Source organism: Melospiza georgiana, chromosome 15 (assembly GCF_028018845.1).
Source record: "Melospiza georgiana isolate bMelGeo1 chromosome 15, bMelGeo1.pri, whole genome shotgun sequence".
Taxonomy (NCBI): domain Eukaryota; kingdom Metazoa; phylum Chordata; class Aves; order Passeriformes; family Passerellidae; genus Melospiza; species Melospiza georgiana.
Genome location: NC_080444.1, coordinates 7,079,917 through 7,100,745, shown reverse-complemented (window position 1 = coordinate 7,100,745; position 20,829 = coordinate 7,079,917). Strand labels below are relative to the sequence as shown.

The 20,829-nt window shown below is 43.1% G+C and overlaps 1 protein-coding gene across 1 annotated transcript; it reads left to right on the top strand.

Moving 5' to 3' along the window:
- Positions 1-515: 515 nt before the first annotated feature.
- On the top strand, positions 516-20,165 carry CANX (calnexin). Its single transcript, XM_058034773.1, has 15 exons — positions 516-582; positions 8,212-8,400; positions 8,860-8,933; positions 9,476-9,534; positions 9,766-9,907; positions 11,207-11,288; positions 12,408-12,600; positions 13,492-13,681; positions 13,963-14,076; positions 14,547-14,703; positions 15,010-15,225; positions 15,649-15,768; positions 15,873-16,011; positions 16,177-16,265; positions 16,855-20,165. The coding sequence occupies exons 2-15, from the start codon at positions 8,215-8,217 to the stop codon at positions 16,906-16,908; spliced, it is 1,815 nt and encodes a 604-aa protein (XP_057890756.1). The 5' UTR covers positions 516-582; positions 8,212-8,214; the 3' UTR covers positions 16,909-20,165.
- The last annotated feature ends 664 nt before the right edge of the window (positions 20,166-20,829 follow it).

Below are 20,829 nucleotides of genomic sequence, written 5' to 3'. Positions count from 1 at the left end.
ACCACGGGATACACTGAATAGGCAAGAAAATCTGAACACCCTTTCTAAGGAACGAGAAGACAAAAAGATGGCTCTGCTGTTTAATACAGCGTTATTTTATGAGCCGGAGGGTGAGGGGCGTGAGGGGATGGGGGGGGCGCGGGGAGGGCGTGAGGGGCTGGCCCCGCCCCCTGCCGCCCCCTGCCGCCCCCTGCCGCCCGCAAAGCCCCGGCAGCCTCCGCAGCGCCCCTGGACCGACACCCGATGGGACCCCGCCCACATCCCAACGGCCTGCCCGCAACCAGCCAATCAGCTGGCACTTCCTGCAACCCCGCCGACCAATGACAGCGCTCCACGAAGGGCAGCGCCGTTGGGGGCGTGTTTAGAGGCGGGCCGTATGTTGATCGGCGGTTATATCAGCCAACCAGAGCGCAAATCTGATGGCTGGGCGGGCGGACGCGCGCGCTGTGCGCCAATGGCAGAGGCTGAGCGCCGTGAGGCGGGGGTGGGGCTGGCGCGCGGCAGATAGGCGGGCGGCGGCGGGCGCGCGGGCACGTGACGGAGGTGAGGGGAGCCCGGCGGCGGTGGCCGGGGCGGCGGAGGGTGAGTGTGTCCGTCCGTCCGTCCGTCTGTCCGTCCGTCTGTCCGTCCGTGGCCTCCCTCACAGCCGCTGCGGCTCCGGAACATCGGGGCGGGGGAGCGGGGAACGGACCCGCCCGCGGCGTGAGGCGGTGGGGGAGCCCGGCCTGTCGTGGGGCGTGCGGCGGGGCGCTGCTGGGCCCTGGGGGCTGGGCGGCCCGTGCGTGGTCCCGGCCCCATGCCGGGGGTGGGAGGAGGCGGGGATCCCCGGAGTCGGGGCGGGAGGGACGGCCCGGGGAGGCCCCTGAGGCCGGGGGCGGGCGCGGGGCTGCGGCGGCGGCGCCGGGTCCCGCCCGGCACCCGCCCGGCACCCGCAGGGCTCGGAGCGGCCTGGGGGGAGCGGCGGCTCTTCTGGTAAGTTCTGGGAGCGCCGCTCCGGGCGCCGGGGCCGCGTGGTGGGACCGGGAGGGTTTAGGTTTATCTGGCTACGTGTTCCATGTCGGAAATAATCTGGAACGTGCTCCCCGTGAAGCCCCGCAAAGGGCGGTCGGGGGTGGGTGCAGAGCACGGCGCGGGCCTGGCTGGGGCTGTGCGAGGGGAAGGAGAAGCCTCTGGAAGGGGGGAGCTCATGGCGCGGAGCTGGAGTCACAACAGGTGAAGTGCAGGCGAGGAATCTGCAGCAGGAAGACCTGAGAATTTAAAGGAATCGAAATGCCTGCTTTGATTTTTGACCCCCAAATATCGTTCGCATTGGGTGTCTTTAAAATAGTGTATAAATGAGATCTCATTTCTCATTTCTGGCTGAAGATTGTGTTGTGTGCTTTTAAAATACAAAAGCCCCCACACCTTTGAATTAAAGCATGTACAGTACACTGCTTTCTTATCTGTACTGATTCTGAAGTGTGAACTTTCACATTCAAGTTTCTGATTCAGAACTTTCTAGGCTACGGAAAGAGAAATGCTGCAGGTGATTTGGTTGTGAGGGGAAATGGACATGTATTAATGGCAGTAGTAATGGTAAAGGTCCAGACCTCAAGATGATCAATGTTGACATAATTAATGCTGCAGAGCTTCTGCAGATCATCTTGGAAAACTCTTTCTGGAACTTATTTAGAGTATGTTAGATGTCTGAATACTGGTCTCTAGGCACGTAGTGTATTTCTAAATGTAGTGTGTTGACTTCACGTTGTCAAGTAAGCATGGTTATCACATGGGTTTTATGGGGCAGTCTTGCACGTTGTGATTTTGGTTGTTGCTAAAGTACTGCAAAGAGATAGCAGAACTATAATAATGTATGAGCTAATGCAGATAAAATAATGGTTAAATATAGGTTGGTGTATATATTACTCTACGTTCACACTGAGGTTCCTGACTTCAAAGACCACTTTATTCTTAATTTAGCTGTATTTGATGGGCTGATGCAAAACAATTAAATTGGGAAAAGGTCCGAGTAAAACTTTGTGTTTGTATTAACTTGTAGTATTTCTAGTTTAAAAAAACATTATGAAGAAGATACTTGTGTATCTTTTTGGGAGCAACTGCACTCCTAGGAGGGAATCTAGTGTAAAATAGTAAGAAAGTTTTGAAATTCCATCAGTTTACCCTCTCATTTGGTGTGCTGTAGCACTTCCCCCTGAATAAATGAATAAATCCTTTACAGAGAATGCACTGAGACTTGTCCTTAACTCCATCTTTTACTTCTTTTTCTGGCCTTTGAGTTTCTGCTTCTGGTAGTAATCATGGTGGCAGCCTGTTCTTGCTGGAATCAGTTCTGTAGCAGGGCAAACTTGAATTGATTTCTAGGTGTGATGGTCTCAAAGATCTTGGGGTCCCTCCAGATCTGCCCCCACTAATATAATTTTCCCAGCAGCCCATCTGTTTTATGAGGTCAAAAAGCCTCATGGTTCTGTCTTACCCTCCAAGGACTTGCAGTTCTGCAGGAAGGATATCTGTGCTGACAAACAGTATCTGCTTTTTGCTTCTGTACTGGATCTGCACTGTTGTACATTATTTTTAGAAACTGGCATATTTGAAATGCCTATTAAAAGCAAGCTTTGTTGCTGTCCCTTTTCACACCTAATCCCTTGCCTGGTTTGTGCTCTCTACAACCCAAACAGGAGGCAGCTTTTTTGTGGGGATCCCCAAGAGAGGTTTGGCTAATCCTTTCCAAGAGACTTCTTCCTCATGTAGAAATATATCCCAGCCACTCCTTACTGAAGGGAAAAAAAAAAGGGGGGTGTAGGAAGGTAAACCACCACCATGGAGAGTGTGGAGAGTTCTTGCCTCTCTTCTCTTGTTAGTAAAGTGGTTTTCTTGAGCCTTGTCTGCTGTTCTTTGAGTTATGATGTTTAAGGCAGAACCTTCACAATACTGGAAGCTGTCCAGCTGACAAACAGTATTTCAGAGGAAAGAGTGTTGTCTGCATTATGAGTTGTTGTATATACATGAACATAATTTTATTATATCCCCTTTAGAGGGGTGCTGAGGCACTGTACTGGCTGTTGAAATTACAATATTTGGCCACAGTTTTCAGCTTCACCATGGTGTCCATCCCCTAAATCTGCCTAAAGATCAGGCAGGTGCAGGTCGCAGACCTGCACTTGAAACTGTGGTATTGAGCTGGCTCTGCTGCCAACAGCTTTAGTTCCTCTATCCATGGCTACTTACTTACACTGGTACTGCTACATCTCTTTTTGCTGTTGCTGCTGGGTTGGCCTGGGGTATTGATTCAGGGTTAAAATAACAGAAGGACTTGGAGCCATCTTAAACCAGCGGCTGGTTCATCATGAGCCTGTGTAAACAGTTACCCTGGCACCGCACGGGAGGCAGGATGTGCAAGGCAGAGGGATTGTGAGATGCAGAAGAGATTTCCTCTGCTCTTCAGTAGTTCTGACTCTAGGAAATGCCAAGTGGGGTAACTGAGCCTTTGCTCAAAACCACAGAACTCTCATTTGAGAGGGAAAATGTATATCTGTGTCTCAGCCTTTCTGTTCTTTCTCCTTGCAATTATTTTTGTGTTGTGATGAATCATCTTTATGTTGACTTTAAATTTTTCTTCCCCAATTCTTGCCTTGCATGAGGCCTTGTGCTTGTTTTCACTGGTGTGCTTCTGCTGTGAATGCCACACTGGAACCCAGTGCTGGGAGCACAGGACTTTGCTAGCGGGATTTGTTCTGACTTTGCTTGAGTCACTCAGCTGAGACTTCAGGTACTGCTGGAAGAGAAACCACTGATGCTCATCCAGTTAAATTGCATAGGTGTTGTTTGTAGTGTCTTGTTTTCATAGGATCTATTTAGTCTGACTCTTGAATTATTTTTTAAAAGAGCGAGTAGTAAACCAGATAGCCAGTAGCCATTCAAATGTAGTTACGCATTCTGAAATATTCTGTATTAAGAACTGGCTTGATGAACCACTGAAATAGATTAGTAACCAAGGAGATGATTAAACTGGTTTTGCAGGCTCTGTTTGACCTGACAGGGAAGTTACTAAACAGTATGTTCTGGGAGAGTGATAACAGAGGGCTTGAAGATCCTTCCTATGGGCAATTTCACTCTCTTCCAGGGATCATGTATGTTAGGGAGAATAGTGACAACTGTCTGTTGTATGAGTGCTTCCAGTGTTGTACCAGTAATAAAGAAGAACTTTTTCCTTTATGCCCAGAAAAAGGGGAATTGTAAGTAAAAATTAATCTTTGAAGATACATGACTCTCTTGAAAGCCTTGAACTCCAAAGGTAGCAATCACTTAGTCCTACATGGTAGGAGTTGTGCTTTTGGGGTAAGATCCTGAATCTGTTTCTGAATTTCACTCCAATTTAGTTTTGATTTTACTTTGTGAAAAGTCTGTAGTGCAGGTGTTTGAGGAGACTCTTTCCAGCACTCTGCTATAGATCTTACAAATACTGGGGTGAAATGTTTCAGCCTTTTGGCTCCCAGGTGCTCAAATGTCAGCTCGGAAGTTTTCTGGGGTAGAAGCTGGCCATGGGTGTGTGCAGAGAGAACAAGTCATCTGTAGCACTGACAGTCTCAAACTCTGGGATTGCAGTAGCTTCCCCTTCAACCTCAGTGGTGTGCCAATGTCTGTAAGTGACTGAAGAAAAAAAAGTACATGGAGTTATCTCTGCCTTGAAACGTTGTTATGGTGAAAGGGATGGTTATGCTGAAGTAGAATGGAGACCTCAGAAGCTCTCACCTGTTATGAAAGTGTTCCTTTGTTAATGGCTTTTGGCAATTGCATGATCAGAAATGCACCAACCTGCAGAAATGCTGCACAGTTTAACCTGAAGAAGGGAGGTGCAGGCAGAGTAAAAAATGGCCAAGGATGGAAATTGCTTGGAAATTTAAGGAAGAAGTCAGATCATAATAGAGTAGGTGAGAGTGTCTGAAGGTTAGACTATGAAGTGGCCAACTGAACACCTCTAGTTGCCAGCAACTTAAAGTTCTACTGAAAAATTGATTTATGCCTGTTTTGTGTAAAACCTGAGTTGTATCTCTATCCCCTCCCTTCCTCTTCTATTTAGGAGTAACCTAATTTACTAGGGCATAATTGTGTTTATGTTGTGTCCCTAAGGATTGTGTAAAGTGAATTTGAAATTTTTTCCTGTAGCAGTACATCCATTATGGATAGAAATAGCTTTTTAAATATCGAAATTGTGTGCCTCACTTAAATTGCTCTTCTGAGAACATAGTGCCTTTTTTTTTTTCCTATAATTAAGCCAGTTTTTTGTATTGTTTCAGGTTAAACAGAATAAGGAATTTGGCATGATAACTGGCAGGTTGCAGAAGAAGCTATCAGCCTGTACTCAAGGTATATGAATGGTAGCTTATGTTGAATTTAGGACTGATTTAATGGGTAGGAAATGTCCTAAGCAGCTTTCTGCAGGGATATAAACTTGTGCAACTGCTTGCCAATGATTGTAAAGAGGTAAGGACATGAAACTGGATTAGCTTCTCTTCAGACTTTTTAGCTTTCTTTTTTTTTTTTGGTGAGGGGTGATGAAGCTTCCTTGGTAAGCTGACAGTGAAATACTTCTTCCTTGAAATGAGGTTCAGCAAGGCCTGCAGTTCAGACAGAGCATTAGATGCTCAGTGTAGCAGGGTGGATACCTGTGGCTGTGTCAGGAGCACCCACATGCAGCAGCATTCTGCCATGCTGTGTGGGCCCTGGCAGAATTGTCTGCTTTCACTAAGATGCTTTGACTGAAGAATTTCTGAGGCCACGTGCCTTTGCCACTTGGGTCTGAGTATTTACCAAAGTCCATTTGCTGCTGACAAATAATTTCAAAGGGTTGTAGTTGAGGTGGGATTGTGGAGTAGGTAATTATTACATATGGAGTCAGTACTGGCAGGAAAGTTGTGGGGGATGATTTAATTCCTTCATCAAAACTTTCGTGCTGGTTGGCTACTGGTGAGATTACTTAAAGGATTACTTCCATGCTAAACTGTTAATACCCTTTGCACCAGGTTGGGAGGAGGGGTGCAGAAAGTCCTTACTTTTAGGAAAGGAGAGAATTGGCTCATTTTTAACTTTGGTATATTTTTAAGATTAACTTTGTCATATCACTTTCCAAATCATGACATGCTCATTTTATCTGCATAGTATTATTTGAAAGCAGTTATAAAACTGTATTATCTTCCTGAATTTAGTTCTATTTTAAAAATATTTAGTGAGGCCCTATTGGTAAGGTAAGACAAAATGAAACCCTTTCCATGGAATGATGTTTTTGTGCCATTTCATCCATGGTTGCTTCAGTCACACGGGGCACATCCAGAGTTCTAAAGATCACTTTTAAAGATGAAGCTTCAGGCTCTTGTTTCTGTATTGCTCTTATGCTGCTGGATATGAGTTTATTCAAAGAACACATTATCTGTGCAAGAAGAATTTGCAGCTCCAAGGGTACTGATGTCTGCTTGACCCTTTTCAGTCCTTGGTTTTGTGTTGTGGCTCTCACACTAATAAGAGCTGTTTTGAGGTCTGAAACTATTTTCAGTTTTGGCTGTACACTGTGCATTAAGCAAACAAGCTTTGCTCATATATAACAGCCCTTGGAAGTTTTTGTCAGCTATTCCTTCTGGAATGATTGTCCTTTTTGGCTCAGAGGTGTTTGGGTGCAGTTGCCTGAACCGAGTGGGGGAGGTCTCTGCTCCCCCAGAGGGGGAGATCCAGTATTTGGACCATAATCCTCAAGGCCATCACTATTGTTGGAAAACTGGCTGCAATTGCATGTTCCTGTAGTGACAAGCTGGGCATGACCTCAGCTCAAGTCTTTAAAATACAATTTTGTTGTAGTTCTAAAACCACAGGTATAAAGTTTTTAAATCCTCTCTGTCATTAGCAGTAAGTTAAAGAATAATCTAAGAATGGTAGATCTAGTATGCAGCGTAGTCTTGGAAAATTGGATAATGCTGATAAGCTGTTGAGAGTGTGAACTCTTTAAGTTGCCTAAACGTGCATTGGAAAGTTGAAAGTTTGTTTCCTAGCATGATCTCAAACCCCTACAGGCACTGTTAACTCTGCTTGAGTTGTGTTTGAAAGTCTGCAGGGCTGCAGTGCGAGGTAGGAATGTAAGGGAAGGAGGGAGGGGATGTTTGTTTGGTTTTATGCTTCTTTTCAAAAAAAGTTCAGTCTCAGTTATACCTCTGGTTTTTGGAGGAAAATTTGGAGTGGGATTCAAAGGAAAAAAGATGAGCAAGGCACAGGTTGTTGTTGTGAGGGTTTTGTGCAGATAAAACTGAGCAGGGTTCTGGGAATGTTGCCTTCTGTATCAACCTAAAGAGGCAGTGATCTTGTCGCTTTTCTAGGAGGAAAGTCAAATTGAAACCCATTTTACTTACAAGGTATTTTAATCTACAGCTTGCCATTATCTATCCTGTTGTAGGTGTGACAATGTGCTGAGCACTTTATGAATTTGTTTAGGTGTGGTATTTTAATTCTGTAAGGCTCCAGTTAACAGCTACTCTTTCCTTGGTCATCTTGTTAAATTAGAAATTGAGAGAAGGGAATTGAATCAAGTGGAAGTTTCCAGGAGCTTCAACTGCTTGTAGGCATCTGCCAGTAGTAGCAATGACTGTTGGCAGTAATTCTACAATAAAACCTGGGGAAGGGGTTTGATTATTGAAAACACTAGAGCTCTGCATTTAAAAGGATAAAAAATATATTGAGCAGGATATGAAGATTGAGTACTCTGAAAAATTACTATTTTTGAATAAAATAGAAAATTTTATTCCAATTTCTGGACTGAATGGAAGCTTGAGTTCCTGCATGGTGTATTTAAAGTCCTTCATAAGCATGAAATAGTTTTTCTTTTTAGGCTTTTACAGCCACATATGTTATGGTGGCATGTGTGTGTCTGCTGTCCTGCTTGTGGGCTGTGACAGTGTAAGAGCAAAATTATGACACTTCTGCATGATCTGCAGAACGTGTACATGTGGTTCTCCACTGAGTTAATATCTGTTTGATATTAAATACTTAGCTTTGTGTTGTGTTCTTTCCCAGCTTTTAGAGCTGTCTCATGCAGATGCTGTAAATAACAGAGCTGGAGAGAGAAGTTTGCACTTCACCTGTTGCCTTGGATGCTCTGATTTGTACTGAGAAGCCTCGTGTGGCTCTGTGTGCAGTGCTGGCTTCACCACTTTGCTTGTCCTGTTTATTCAGAACATGGAGCTGAAATGGCTGCTGTGTGTGACCCTGCTGGCCCTCGGGATCCTTGCTCTCCAGGCACATGATACAGATGAAGACAATGATGCTGATGATGTAGTTGATATTGAGGATGATTTGGATGATGGTATTGAGGATGTAGAAGAATCAAAGTCTGAAACAAGCAGTGCTCCTCCAGCTCCAAAGGTTTGACATAGAATTCCTTTTAACAATTGAATTAGTGCTTGGGTTTTGGTTAATGGGAGTCTGATCAGAGTTGTCTTTATTTTCTTAGCCTGTTGTAATGTTATAAAAGATGTTATCTAGGAGTAGGGCTTAGAATTAAGATTGGCTGCTTTGTTCCTGTTTTCATGTCCCTCATGTTCTTCCAGAAGACTTACATCACGGATTTCAAGGATACATCTGAGTATCAGGAGTCATTGCTAAAATTTCCAGTTAGGTATATACTTGAGGTTTTGTTGCAGACAAGAGCACAACAGCTTGGCACAGGCAGCAATATTTATGTAATTTCTGTGTTTATGCTTCAAGAATGTCCAGGTGAGCTGTACTTGAATGTAGGAGGGAGTGTGAGCTTTACATGCCTGTATTTCTGTAGAATAAAGGATGTGTCCTGAAAGGTGCATAAATGCCTCCCTTTTCCAATAGGTTACTTACAGGCCCCCTGTCCCAACTGGTGAAGTGTATTTTGTGGAATCTTTTGATAAAGGAACTCTGGAGGGGTGAGTATAATCTGAAGGATGATTTGGTACAGCAAATAGTGTAAAATGTTGGTGAAAGGCAATGAAACCCTCCCTGCAAGGAGGGAATATAATACAAGAACTATGAATAATACAAGAACTTGTATTATTCAAAACTAAATTAAAGGGCCCCTGTTCAGTTGGGCTTACAGTAATGACTTTTTGAGGCTAGGTGTTCAGATGCTGGGTTAAACCATATTTCCTTAAGTTCTGGTAATAAAGGGGAGGTGAGGCCATTACATGTGGCTTTTTTACTTTCCTGGGGTGATGTGAGGATGGTAAGGTGCTACTTCTGTTTTGGTTTTTTTTACAGGAGTGAGGTACTTGCTCATGAGGCCATGGTCCTACCTTGGGCTGGGAAGTAGCAAACATAGAAAAGTTTGTGGGCTTGGAAACAGAACTCTTCAGGGGATCAAGATTCTGGGGTGTAGTCATGAGACAGCAAGGGCTACCTTATCTTAAGGGCAGGATTTTTTAGTGTGTGATTTTTACAGTTTTCTAACCATTGAGTGTCTGTCTTCTAGATGGGTCCTTTCCAGAGCCAAGAAAGATGATACAGATGATGAGATTGCCAAATATGATGGTGAGTCCAACCCAGGTTTTGAATGATAAATGTTTCTGATGCTGTTTGTCATGTATGAAAAAGAGGTGCAAGTCTGTCTTTTCTGTTTCTCAGCTAAAATTATATTCACTGAAGAAAATGAGAGGGATGTTGATATACTTGGCTAATAATATAAAATGTAGTTCTAATTTAAAGAAAATATCCATTCAGAAATGTTGAGATAAATGAGTGTTTGATCAATTTCCTCCCCAGGTAAATGGGAAGTCCAAGACATGAAGGAAACGAAGCTTCCAGGAGACAAAGGGCTGGTAATGGTGACCCGAGCCAAGCATCATGCAATTTCCTCCAAACTTTCCAAGCCATTTGTGTTTGATTCCAAACCCCTTATTATACAGTAAGTAAAGAATAATTTGATGTTCTGTTGATCCCAGGGTCACATGATAGCAAGCTGAGGTTAATTCCATAACTGAGCTTTTGTTGACTGGGGGTCTAGATGACACCAGATGTTGTAACATATTATTACAGTGTTTTGAGTAAGAGTAAAATAGTAACCCAGCTTCCCAAAGTGGGGAGTTACTGACAGCATGGGTCCTTCTGAAGGCTGGAAGTCTCTGCAAACGAGTCTTGGTAACCTGTCTTGTGGCTTCAGTTGACTTGATTTAATTGTGGTAACAAGGTCAGGCAACTGACTTTTGTACTGCTAATTGTGGAAGTCCTTGTCCTTTTGAAAGAGTGCTGGCCTGTAAGTAGGTCAGGGCACTTTCTTCTACAGTAAACTGCCCCCTGTTTCTGAGGAGAAGTGGACAGAGGGGTAAAGATGCATTTGTTTCCTCCTTCCTGTGTCTTAGTTCGTTTGCCATGCCATGGAAGATGAACACCTTACATAGGTCACAACTATTGCAGAAGAATCTCCTTGCATGTATCTGAGACTAACAAGTCAGGGGAAAAACATAATTCAGTGAGAACAGTTGAGTTGTGCACTATTAGTGATGTTATCAATTTTAAACAAAGAGTAAATTGATTTGTATTTGCACAAGATAATGAATTGGTCACTTTGCTTTGCACTGTTTAGTTTTGGCTCAAAATACTAGGCTAAAAATAAAGCCCAGTGGTCATTCACTCCAGCTGCTGGCATTGTGAGAGGATCAAGCATACTTAGCTTATTCCTGACAGAGATGTTTTGCCTTTTTCAGACTCCTTGGCATCCCTAAATACTGTTGTATGCTTATAACCCTAAAGGGGCTTCTCCTAAAATCCAATTGTTTTTGCTTTGAGTCCTGCAAACTAAGTTGTCTGCCTACTGTAGTAGTTGTTGGGAAAATAATTGGTTTGCCTCAATCCCTGTTGAAGTGTCATATACTGGAAAGCTTTTTCTTCTTCCTCTCTACTTCTAGGTCATTATTGTTTAGGCCAGCACTCAATTTCTTTAATCTCTTCTGTCAGGTTAATTCTTATAAATCTTCAATTTTTAAACTGTTTCTCAGGCTCTTGTGAATATTTTCTTAGTCCTTTTTTCTATGTATCTATATGATGGTATCTTTAATATTCACTGGATAAATGATTTAAAGCAAACAACAACAAAACAGTGTTACTGTTAATTTGTACTGACAAAATTGTAATTGTGTATTGCAAAAATAATTTTTTCTCATGTATAACATGTGCTCTCCCCTCTTCTATCCAAAACTAAAATTAGGTATGAAGTAAACTTCCAAAATGGAATAGAGTGTGGTGGGGCCTATGTGAAATTGCTTTCAAAAACCCCTGAGCTGAACCTGGTGAGTAATGCTCCTACTTTTGGGTATTAGCTGGGAAAGAACTTGAAGTTTTTTCACTTTGCTTCTTTCTGAAGAAACCTTTTTAGTGAAGGCGGTGGGGCCTGATTGCCCAAGTACTTTGCACTCAGCATTTTCCCAGTGCTTTCAGCTGGAGAGGATAAGTACTGAAATGTGACGGCCTCTTGAGTGGAAACTGAAGTTCCCTAATAGCTGAGCAGTTGTAGACCTTTGCCAAACTCTGCAGTACTTCAGATTTCCCTGGGTTCTAGAATGAAAAAGGAGGTGCTTAGTAGAGTGGCCAGCTCCTAAGGCCCAAGGGCTGCATTTTGTCCTCTCACTGAAGTGGTTTAGCCTGTTCAGACAAAGCTGAACTGCTGGGTAACCTTGTGTGGGCTATTCTAGCCTATGGGTTTACTTTAGCCATTTTCCTTTTATGACTTGTTATCCATCCTTCTTTTTTTGTGCAGTCTCATTGGAGTTGTATTATTAATACAGTTTCCAAACTATTAAAAAATCTCCAAAACAACCACAAACACCCAGAACACAGCTTGGCTGCCTGATCGGTTTCATATGTCCATTGAATTTTCAGATAACATTAGCAAGAACAAATGGACTTGCAGAGCTCAGTGATGATTATATCCAGTTAGAGCATAGATTGAGGCATACCCCAGTTCATAAGTGTACACTAAATGCAGCTTGGCTTCACTTTTAGTGCTGCTTATCACTTGGTGTGAAAGGAACTCAGTGGCCTTGCTAGCCTTTCATTACTGCCAGTAGCTGATACTTGTAATTAATAACGTTTAAAATACTTTGTTGCAATGTAGAGATATACTTAAACATTGTGGGTGTCACACTAATATTTTGGATAACACCTGAGTAGCTGGTGTTTTCCGCGTGGAAAGTGGAGCTCAAAGGTGCAAAATTAAGTAGCTGGGATAGTTCTTAGCACATTATTTTTTCTGGAGGCTTATATGAGGAACATAAGCTTTAATATGGAGACTTCATGGGTTTGATATTCACATTGCAGAATAGTTTTTAATGAATTGAGAATTCTTATGCCAGACAGTGACTGAAGTTGTATTTCAAGATAATGCAGGGAGTTATTGTGTTGTTTTATAGGATCAGTTCCATGACAAAACTCCATATACAATAATGTTTGGCCCTGACAAATGTGGAGAGGACTATAAATTGCACTTCATCTTCCGGCACAAAAACCCAAAGACTGGCAAATACGAGGAAAAGCACGCAAAGCGCCCAGACGCAGATCTGAAGACTTACTTTACTGATAAGAAGACTCATCTTTATACTCTAGGTATGGTGACTGCTGACTATGCATATTAATAATTACTACATCTTCTTCACCAGAAGCTCAAAGTGAGCCAGATGAACAGGTGAATATTTGTCCCAATGCACCATACAACTAAAAACTGCTTGAAAGCTTTAAATACAAAAACTGACTGTCTGTGCAAAGGTTGATTTCATCCTTCCAGGAACTCTTGATTCATGTAAGAAAGGTCATGCAATGTAATACTTAAAGGACAAACTGAATTTCAGGGCAGTTGTAAGTAACTTGAACTAAGTATGTTTGTAATAATTATCAGCGTGTATACACTGCCTGAATGCTGCCTCTGGGTAACATGGGGTAAGCTAAGCTTTAGCTGTGGAGACATCATAGTTTGTTTTGGTTTTGTTTGTATTTTTTTCTGCGTCCATGTACCGGACAAAGTCAGGAGTTCTTGAAATAGTGTCTAGTATATTAGCTATCATCAAAATCTTTCAGGAAGTACTTAGGAGTGTCTCTGTCTTTTCCTACTACAGAGACAGCAGTAGATAAAGAAGTGAGATTAAAATCCTCTAAGTCAGTAGTAGAAGGTCTTAGTCTGGAGTAGAATGTGAGTATATACATTCTTACTACTAAAGCAATACTTCCTGTGCCAAAGTCAACTTGTTGTGGTAACTGCTAAAACACTTTACAAAGCTCCATGCTTTTAACACACGTAGGACTTCTGCCAGGAGTCTGCCTTCTCACAGAGTGAGATGTGGTGCATCATCAGTTGTTGTACTTTGGTGTAAGGACAAAGGTTCTTAGCAGTTCTTTAAAGCAGTTGATGGGTAGGTGGTAGCTTGGGTTGTACAGTGATGCTTTATGACTCATGCTTTGTGTAGTACATGCAATGACTACATCAACTTTTTTTCCTTACAGTCTTGAATCCTGACAATAGTTTTGAGATACTGGTTGATCAAACAGTTGTCAACAGTGGGAATTTGCTGAATGATATGTCACCTCCTGTGAATCCACCCCGAGAGATTGAGGACCCAAATGACCAGAAGCCTGAGGACTGGGATGAGAGACCAAAAATCCCAGACCCAGATGCTGTTAAACCAGATGACTGGTAAGGGGTGTTGGAAGGGTGGAATTGAGGGAATCCTTAGCCCCATAATTTTGTCTTGATCAAAATTAGTAGTAGTACTTTGCTATTGGTACCTTGATATGCCATGAGGCACATGTGTTAGGATTGCAAGGCAATTCCTTTCTGAAATCATGAAGTCACCCTGACAGAAGGGAAGGTGGCTGGCTGTCTAGAGCAGTGGGCTGGTTCAAAGTCTGTAGAATTGTGCCTTGGGCTTAAGAACTTGTGTTGTCTGTGCTAACACATAATGCTCTGCCCTCAAGGGATGAGGATGCTCCTGCAAAGATCGCAGATGAAAATGCTGTGAAACCAGAGGGCTGGCTGGATGATGAGCCAGAATATGTAGCAGACCCTGATGCTGAGAAACCTGAAGATTGGTAAGTTTGCTACCTCTTGCAAATGGCAGCAATTATTTCATGACTTTGGTACTGACATTTGCAGTTCATTATTGCTTGCTGATGAAGTTGCTGTTCAGGCTGTTTTTCTCCAAAAGTAGAAGGCAGTGGTCTGAGGACTCATGTTCAGCATTCACCTCTGCGTTTTTCAACTCTTCTGTGACTGTAAGCAGAACAGGGCAGGGATGTTTACCTTGAAGTAGAACCTACTTGGAAGGGGCACTGGGGGAGGCTGCGGTCAGGGACTGGCTTTTGTTGATCTTCTGTGCTTCACAGTCTTTGAAATCCTTGTTCCTTCTGCAGTATATTTATCTACAGACCTATGCCATGCAAAGTTTCAGTGTCTTCATTTAGTGATAGGAATTTAGATTTTCCCAGAAATCAGACATTGTCTGAGTCATATTCTGTATGAAGGCAAGGGGTGGACTTCAAAACTGAGTTTGCCTTTTCAGGGATGAAGATATGGATGGTGAATGGGAGGCACCTCAGATTGCAAATCCTAAATGTGAGACAGCTCCTGGCTGTGGTACCTGGCAGCGCCCAATGATTGACAATCCAAACTACAAAGGCAAATGGAAGCCTCCTATGATTGATAACGTGAACTATCAGGTTTGTGTTTTCATTGCTTAAGCTGGTGGCCAATAAAGCATCCCTCTCACAAAAAACAGAATGATTCAGATTCAGCAGATGTAATTAGAAGTTCAAGTGCAGTCACTATTTTTCTGTGTTTCAAGTGGACAAAGTGCTTTCTTACCAGGCATTACTTCTTTGTATTGATTCCCAAAGACTGATGAGTTGCACCTGTAGATGTTGTAATTAAGTGCAATGGATTGTTACATCTCTCCATTCATAATGGACTGAAAACGAAAATTTGTCTTCTAGTAGATGAGGCTGAAAGTGTTTTGTCTTTTCTAGGGTATATGGAAACCTAGAAAGATCCCAAACCCAGACTTTTTTGAAGACTTGGAGCCTTTCAAGATGACTCCTGTCAGTGCTGTGGGGCTTGAGTTATGGTCCATGACATCCGACATCTTTTTTGACAACTTTATTATCTGTACTGAGAGAGCTGTGGCTGATGATTGGGCCAGTGATGGATGGGGACTGAAAAAAGCAGCTGATGGTGCTGCAGAGGTGAGAGAGGAAGGTTTAATTGTGTGCTGTGGAGTGGAACAGTAGAAGCACCTCTGCTGTTCTCTCTCTCAGCCTTTGTCAATATAACCTGTATGTGCTAAGGCTGAGGGTTTTGCTAAACCAGGTGGGAGCCTCAATTAATAATTACAGTGTGTTAATGGTTGCTATAAGTAACTGAGAGCACTCACTGCTCTCTTCTGAGATTTTGCTCTGATATTTGGACTGTTTAGCCCAATTCTCATTTATAAGCTATGGGAAAAGTACTTGTGCAGGTTAGCTTGATTTTTTTTTTCTTTTTTTTTTTTAAGGTCTGAAATACAATGTTTAAAGTTGCAAAAAAGCCTATTTGAAAATGTTGTAGCTTAAATTGAGCTGCTAGCTTGCTGTATGAGGTGGAATTTGACAGTGCTTTTGGTCTTACAGCCTGGTGTTGTGGGCCAGATGATGGCAGCTGCTGAAGAGCGTCCCTGGCTTTGGGTAGTCTACATCCTCACTGTGGCTTTGCCAGTGTTCCTTGTTGTCCTTTTCTGCTGTTCTGGAAAGGTAAATGCATTTCCTCTGATAATTAGCCTCAGGTTTAAAAGGATGTTCAGTAAAATGTGCCTGAATGTCACAAATAATTGCCTGGGTTTGTCATTGCCTTTCAGAAGCAGCCAAGTGCTGCAGAATACAAGAAGACTGATGCTCCTCAGCCTGATGTGGTGGATGATGAGAAAGAAGAAGAAAAAGATAAAGGAGAAAAAGAAGAGGAGGAGGAAGAGGAGGATGCAAATGACGAAAAGCTTGGTAGGTAAACTAGGTAATCTGAGTGGTATTCTCCCTGATAGAATAAACCAACAGGATTGGCAGATAAGAAATAAAGCCAATGGTGAACTGAAGATAAGTCAGGAAGGAGAATGTTTTGGGGTTTTTTTTTGTAATTTTAATTTTTTTTTCCATTTTCCCTTGAAGAGAAGCAGAAAAGTGATGCTGATCTAGGAAGTGCTAGTCAAGAGGAAGAAGAAGAGGAGGAGGAGGAAGACAGGAAACCTGCATCAGAGGTAAGAGTGCCTAATCTTTGAAGGAAACTTATGCATTTTCTTTCCTAGGTTGTGTAGAACAGGCCTTACTGCAGTGTTAAAAGTTAACCTGGCTCATGTGACCCTCCCTCCCAGTTCAGAACTTTAGAAAACTTAATCTCCCTGAAGAATAGGAATTGCTGTGGCTGACTTGAGCACGCTTGGGCACCCTGCTAAAGGCACTGCTGTAGACCCTGCCTTGAGAGGGGAGTGGGACTGTTGGAAGGCAGCTTCTTGAGGCAAAAGACTTACTCAGCTTCAATTGCAGTCAGGATGTGACCTTGAGTGCTCTACACTGGCACAATGACTCAAAAATGGGTGGAGTGTTGCTTGGAGTTAAGGGATTCTCCCAGCAGCAGAAGCTGTTGAGCGCTCCCAACAAATGTACATCCACTGAAAACAAATAACTTGCCTGTTTGCTACAAAGTACTTTAAGCAGTAGATCCTTTCCAAAACTGAATTCTAATGTAAAAGTGAAAGTGGATTATTTTTCATAGATTTTCTCAAAATAGTTATGAAGGGTATATTTAGATTTTGTTTTATTGATGTTTACACAAATTATTTCTTGCAGGAGGAGGAAACTGTGAATAGATCACCCAGAAACAGAAAGCCAAGGAAAGATTGAAAAAAGTCATAAGAACTTGATCTGTGATTTCTTTTTTTTTGTTGTTGTTTTCAAACATGGTTCTGGGAGAGGACCTTGGACACCTTACATTGAAACTTGGACAAACCTCAAGATTTCACCATCCACAGGTTCCGGTCACATGATCCAATGTAATGGAGTGTCTAGCAGTAAAATATTTGCAATCATCTGTTTTAAAGAGCATCATTCCTGTAGAAAGAAAGCATTTAATATAATGGGCTGTGGATTTTGGAATGTAACATAACTAACCTTTTCATTTTTGGTTTTAAATATTCTTTTCTGTTCTTAAGTAGATTGGTAGAATTTTTCCAGTCTCAAACCTTGGCTTAATTTAATATATTAATTAGTGAAATATAACAATGAATCTTGAAAGTGCTAGGTGATAAAAATGCAGTTTTGTAACTAGTTTTTTTTACAAATATGTAAATTCCTAAATGCACCAATGTCTTTATACCCCGAAAATTTGGTAATTGTTTGAAGAAAAGTTGTCAATGCATTTGACAACACCCATGCCCTCAAAAGAAAAGACAGCTGGGGGGAGATATATGGGGAAACCAGTAGTGAAACTCTCTAATCAATCAACTTCATTCTTTTGGGGGGAGGGGAAAGAGGAAGAAGGGGTGGAAGGAAGGGGTTAGGCAGTCTAGAAAATATATGCATACTGTGCATGGCTAAAGCCCTGTTAAATGTTGACAAACAATCTAGGATTTGGAGTGGGTCATCTTAATGTGGCATTTAATCCTGCAGAGTTTGCAGACAACCAAGTTTATTTGTTCTTGAACTCTTTTTGTAAAGATGAGGGTTGCTGGGGAGGTGTGGTTAGGCTACTTCCCCCTTTGCTCTCTGTTCAGCCACCGGTGTTTTCCTCTCTGTGACGATACAGCTCTTCCTGAGGGCAGCTCTGCCTCAGCTGCCGAAGCACTTCACGTTCAGCTCATTGTCAAACTCGATTTCATAGCTAGGCCTGCTCCTTTCCAGGGTCCAAACACTGAGTAGGACAGTGTCCCATATCCTCTCACTGTTGTCACTGTATGTCTGCTGTAGAAATGGGGGAGGTAGGCAGGTAGACAAATTAAAGTGAGTATTTGTAAAAGAAAAAAACCACAACCAAGATGTCAGTATTGTAGGTGGGGAAGGAGCATGTGGAATCTCCTAACTGGTATGTGAAACTGTTTTAAGTCCTTTTATCTGCTCTTCATGTAACAAGTGCATTCTAAATTATATTGTGAATGTTAGGAAATTCCAATTCCAGCTGAATAAATTTTTTTAAGTGTTGAGTCTACCATACTACACTGTTTCAAACACCTTTTTTTTGTGGAATGCAGGTGAGCACTACAAGAGCATTACCTCTGAGGGTGAGATGGATGTAATTCATTACACTGTACCAAATATGTTTGCATTTGGATGTCTATGTAGATAAACTTTTGCCTTTGTTTAGAATGAAATTAAATGTCATGAAATTATTCTTCTTGCACTGAACTTAAACACTCCAGTGTTGTTTGGTCATATGATAGGTATAGTGTGTGGAATAGTTCCCAGGGGTTGTGGGGGAAAGTGTTCCAATTACCTTGCAAACAATCTAACCAATTACTAAAAGACTCTTGTTTTGGGTTTGGGTTTTTTTTTGGTTTTTTGTTTTTTTTTTTTTTTGTAAAACACCTTTTGCTGCCTGTCCTTATGTTGTATCCCTTGGTTGTTGTGTTTGAAATATTAGTGATCACAAATGCATAGCAGGATTTCTTGATCTCTCTGCAGTGTACAAATAAACTATTGTAAGCAAGATACTGGAAGTAATTTCAGACTTCTGTTGGGAGCTATTGCATGTTTAGAATGCCTTTGCCTGTTGAACACCTGGTCAATACTGCTCCTTATTGCAAAAATAGCTTATACTCTGACATGGAAGATGTCATAGCTTAAGCATTGCTACTAGCTTGTTCTCAGGACTGTATTTTTATCAAGGAGCAGCTGCTATTTATGACTCTCAGTCCTTTGAGATGAAGTATATGTAAATGGTTTCAATTCAGCTAATGTTTTGAGCACAACATAAAAATTAATTAATCTAATGGTTTTTTATCTTAATATGCAAATTGCCTTAAACTCCCAAACAATCCCTGTGCATACATGTTCTTTCAAAGCATCAAAAGTGAACTTGAGATCTGCTATCAGCTTTTAAATAGCATTATATTAAAGCTAATTGTAAATCTACATTTGCTTCTGCTAATTCTCCTGAAAAAGTCCTGTCTGCATGTTATGGCTTTTTTTGATACCATAGTGTATGCTTTAAATAATCACTACAATAAATGAAGACTTTCCAAAATGGATAGACAAGTTACTTTTTATCCTGTTTTCTGGCTTGGGTGCCTCAGTTTGACCTTAGAATTGCTCTAATTTTTAAAGTCTTGGATGAAAAATACAGCTACCTGCTTATCAATATACATAAAGCATAGCTGTGTTTTTTAGAGTTGTGAAACTCCACCTGGCTGTAACCTGTGAGCTGTGTTTGGAACTGTTACAGATCCTGGAAGGTGTATTTGGGCCTTTTGTGCCTGTGCAGCCAAGGGTGGCAGCTCTGGACAAGGATGCTGAGCTTGAGGTGCTGTATCTGACAAGGGGGGAGTGTTGGGCTGAAATGGTGAATCAAAACAAAAGCCCTGGGCTCTGACACACAAGGCAGAAGTGCAGAGAGCAGCTTTCCTGCTGGAGCCAGTGGTTGGTAGGGGCAGTGCTAGGTCAGGGTGCATCTAACCCACTAACCCCAGCCAGCAGCATCCCTGGCTGTGATCTCCCCTCGCTGCCTCCCTCAGTACTCGATTGTCACAGCTTGAGGCTGTGGCCTCTGCTCTGCTCTGAATGTCTGGTTTTGAGATTGACTCCTGTACCTGAGGAGGGTTTCTTGCAAGTAATGACTGCTTGTACATGGCCATGGTTTTTTCTTACCCCTTCCTTACTCGTCCCTCACAAACTCAGCTCCTCCGCTGAGGAGGGTACAGATGTGGGGCTTGTGACTGCTCTGCTCAACTCAAACTGATGGTTAATACCCCTCTTGCCTCGTGGTTTGTGAAAGGGGTTTTTGGTTGATTGGGTTTTTGTTTTGGTTTCTTTTAGTGTTTTTTTTGTTTTTTTTTTTAGTGTTGCTGGACACAACTACTGTGATTTCATGTCCATTTCAAACAGGTACTTGTAGAAGCAACTTGAAAACAAAAATGTAAAAACTAATCAATAAAGAAACTTAAATCTGGTTGGCTTTGTTTGTCTAATTAGCAAAGCTGGCTCAGCCCTCAGCAGGGTGAGGGTGCGGTGACCCGTGTCTCGCGGTTTTTGTCACTGCGGGGCCGAGCGGGTTCCGCAGCGGTGCCCGGGCCACGGGGCCGGGCCGGGCCGGGCTCCGCTCCAGCGGCCGGGCTCCTGCCCGCCCCTCCCTGTCAATCACCCGCGGCCCCGCCTCCCGCCTCTTGATTGGCCGGGCCGTCGACGCTCCGCCCCTCCATACCTGTTCCTTTAAACCGCGCCGAGCGCCGCCCCCAGCTCGCCTCCGCTGCTTAATTCGCGCCTCCGCGCCCTCCTATTGGCTGGGAGGGGCGTCGGTCACGGCTCGTGACGCGCCGCGCGCCGTGACGTGCCCCCCACCCAGGAAGCTCCGCCCATTTATTCTCAACTCGGCTCTGGAGGGGAAAAACAATTTCAAGATGGCGGCGGCGCGGACAACAATGGGGGGCCGGGGGTCCGGGCCGGCCCGCGCCTGAGGGCGGCGGCGGAGGGAGCGCGGCGGGCTCCGCCGGGCCCCGAGAGGCGGGCAGGGCTGAGGGAGAGCGGGGTAGCGGAGCGGCGCCGGGCTCGGGGCAGAAGGAGGAAGTGGGGCGGGGGAGAGAGGAGCGGGCGCCGGGCCGGGCGGGGGGAAAGACC